The 2,638-nt window shown below is 31.9% G+C and overlaps 1 protein-coding gene across 1 annotated transcript; it reads left to right on the forward strand.

The window, feature by feature from the left end:
- Nucleotides 1-1,145: 1,145 nt before the first annotated feature.
- Nucleotides 1,146-1,733, forward strand: LOC107776775 (uncharacterized). Its single transcript, XM_016596697.1, has one exon. The coding sequence runs from the start codon at nucleotides 1,146-1,148 to the stop codon at nucleotides 1,731-1,733; it is 588 nt and encodes a 195-aa protein (XP_016452183.1).
- Nucleotides 1,734-2,638: the final 905 nt, after the last annotated feature.

Raw genomic sequence — 2,638 nt, forward strand, 5'->3', positions numbered from 1 at the left:
ACATGTAAATTATATTTTAAAATATGCGCCTAGCGTCAATCTGTAAAGAACATGCAAAGAGTTTTAAAATTACTACATTAAGATAATATTTTACAATAAATAAATTAATATATAAGAAAATATATGGAATTGTCATTTGTTAAAATCAGGGGCGGATGCACCTGGACTCACGACACCGCTTGACCAGAAAATTTTACTAAATATATGAATACGAATTGATACGCAAACTAAATACTATAGAAATAAAATGGAGCGACATCACTTGACAAAAAGGGTTCTTAGCGCTACATATTTGTCGGGAACATCTGGAGTTCGATTCCCTGTTGCTTAGTGTTAGAATTTTTTAATCCATACAGTATATTTTTGAGTGATTGTGATCTGGTGTATTATACAAAAGAAAATATTTAGTATTAATTCTAACGAGACTAATAATACATTTAAAAAATTAATAATATACTTCAATTGTGTTTTATTCATATATTAGAGTTTGTGTTTTTAATTTTTTAATATGATATTGATCACGTCTTTAAATATCGACACGCTTATAAAAATTTCTGCATACGCCCTAGTTAAAATGAATATAAAAAATGACAATTCACTTAGTATCATTTTAATTTGTCGTATATTGTTTCACCCTTATTGTGTAAAGTTTGCTTTTTTACCAATTTAACTTTTGATAAGCCCAGTGCCAACCTCTAATCGACAAGATAATGGGAAGAATAGAGTCATGGACTTCCAAATTTCTATCTTATGCTGGCAGAGTCCAACTAATAAAAAGTGTGTTGTTCTCTATACAGATATACTGGGCACAAGTTTTTGTGTTGCCTAAAAAGATTACAAAGTTAATTGAAGCAATGTGTAGAAGTTTTTTGTGGACTGGCGAAGGAAGTATATCGAAGAAGGCTCTACTGGCATGGGAGAAAGTCTGCTTGCCTAAATCTGCAGGAGACTTCAACATTATGAATATAGCTGTGTGGAACAAGGCTGCCATCTGTAAGCAATTCTGGAATTTGTGCAAGGAGAAAAAGAAACAGTGGATCTAGTGGATACATAGCTACTACATCAAAGGAAGACACATATGGGATGTTCAACTAAAACAAGCATCGTGGATAGTGAATAAGATCTTAAAAGCAAAGGAGACATTCATGGATGCAGGACTCAGCTATGAAGACATCATGAATATGCAAAGCTGCTCAATCAAAAACATATATCACAGGTTGCGTGGAAGATTTGAAAAAGTTAGTTGGAGAAGGATAGTCTGCCATAATACAGGATGCCCACGATGGACATTTATTCTAACTGTGGCAGCTCATGGGAAGCTATACACAAAGGATAGATTGCAGAAGTGGGGATTGCAGGTAGATCAGAAGTGTGTATTATGCAACCAAGCCAATGAAACTATACAACACTTGTTTTTTGAATGCACATATGCGAAAGCATTGTGGAGCGCGCTGTTAACATGGCAAGGAATTAGAAGACCTGTAGCTGGTTGGGATGAGGAACTACGATTGGCTGAAAAGAAGACTAAAAGAAATACAGCTGCTGCAGAGTTGTATAAAATGACAGCAGCAACAACAGTATACCATGTATGGAAAGAAAGGAATACTAGAATTTTTCAAGCAAAGGTGACAGGTTGGGAAGCAATGAGTAAGAAGATCATTCAAGAGATACATTGTCGAAGTACCAAACATACAACGGGGATACTACATAGACTAGATTGGTACCCAGTGTAATAGTTAGATATAAGTGTATATAACAATATATGGGGAGGGGGTGAAGTATAGGAAAGAAGGTTATCTTGTAAGGTTTTTTTGACTTACTTGTAAATATTTTCCCTGGTAATACAAAGTTTAATTACCAAAAAAAAAAAAATTTGATAATATATTATAAACCGATATATATTAAAATTTCAAAAATGTGATTTGTTTTATTTTTATTTTTACAAATTAGTTAATTCAGAGACTTTTTTTTGGTTAAATTGATTCAAGGACTTAATATTTTGTTCTTAACTAAAGGAAAATAATTTATTTTTATTGATTTAAATCTTAATGTTAGTCATCCTAAGTTTTAGTTATTTAACTGTAAGTCTATATTACAATTATTATTCAATAAGAATTCTATGTTCAAAAGGAATTAAAAAAGAGCACTATATGACAGATTCTTTATGCGAGCAAAACCATTACTGTTATTGATTCTTACCAGCCAATCTCTTTCTTTTATATTCTTAAAATTAAAATATTTTATTAGTTAAGCTTGATACTTAAATTTTAAAAACTTTGGAGTTAATGAAATTTGAGATTATTCCCACTAAGCATGGTTTAATCCAAAACTTTAGCGGATTTAAAATTTTGAAACATTAGAGAAATAATTAAATAATTATTGTATTATTTACAAAAATGCTCATAAACCTTATAAAAGAACTCCTAAAATTGGAAAAAAGAAAAGGAAAATAAGGACTCCTAAGCAGCAACAACAACAACAACAACAAGCCCAGTAAATTTTCACAAGTGAGATTTAGGAAGGGTAAGATGTACGCAGCCTTACCCCTATCCTGGAAGGATAGAGAGGCTGTTTCCGATAGATACTCGACTGGAGAACGGATAAAAAAAGAGAGGAGAAAAATGTGACAACAAGTAGG

Source organism: Nicotiana tabacum, chromosome 1 (genome assembly GCF_000715075.1).
Source record: "Nicotiana tabacum cultivar K326 chromosome 1, ASM71507v2, whole genome shotgun sequence".
NCBI classification, from domain to species: domain Eukaryota; kingdom Viridiplantae; phylum Streptophyta; class Magnoliopsida; order Solanales; family Solanaceae; genus Nicotiana; species Nicotiana tabacum.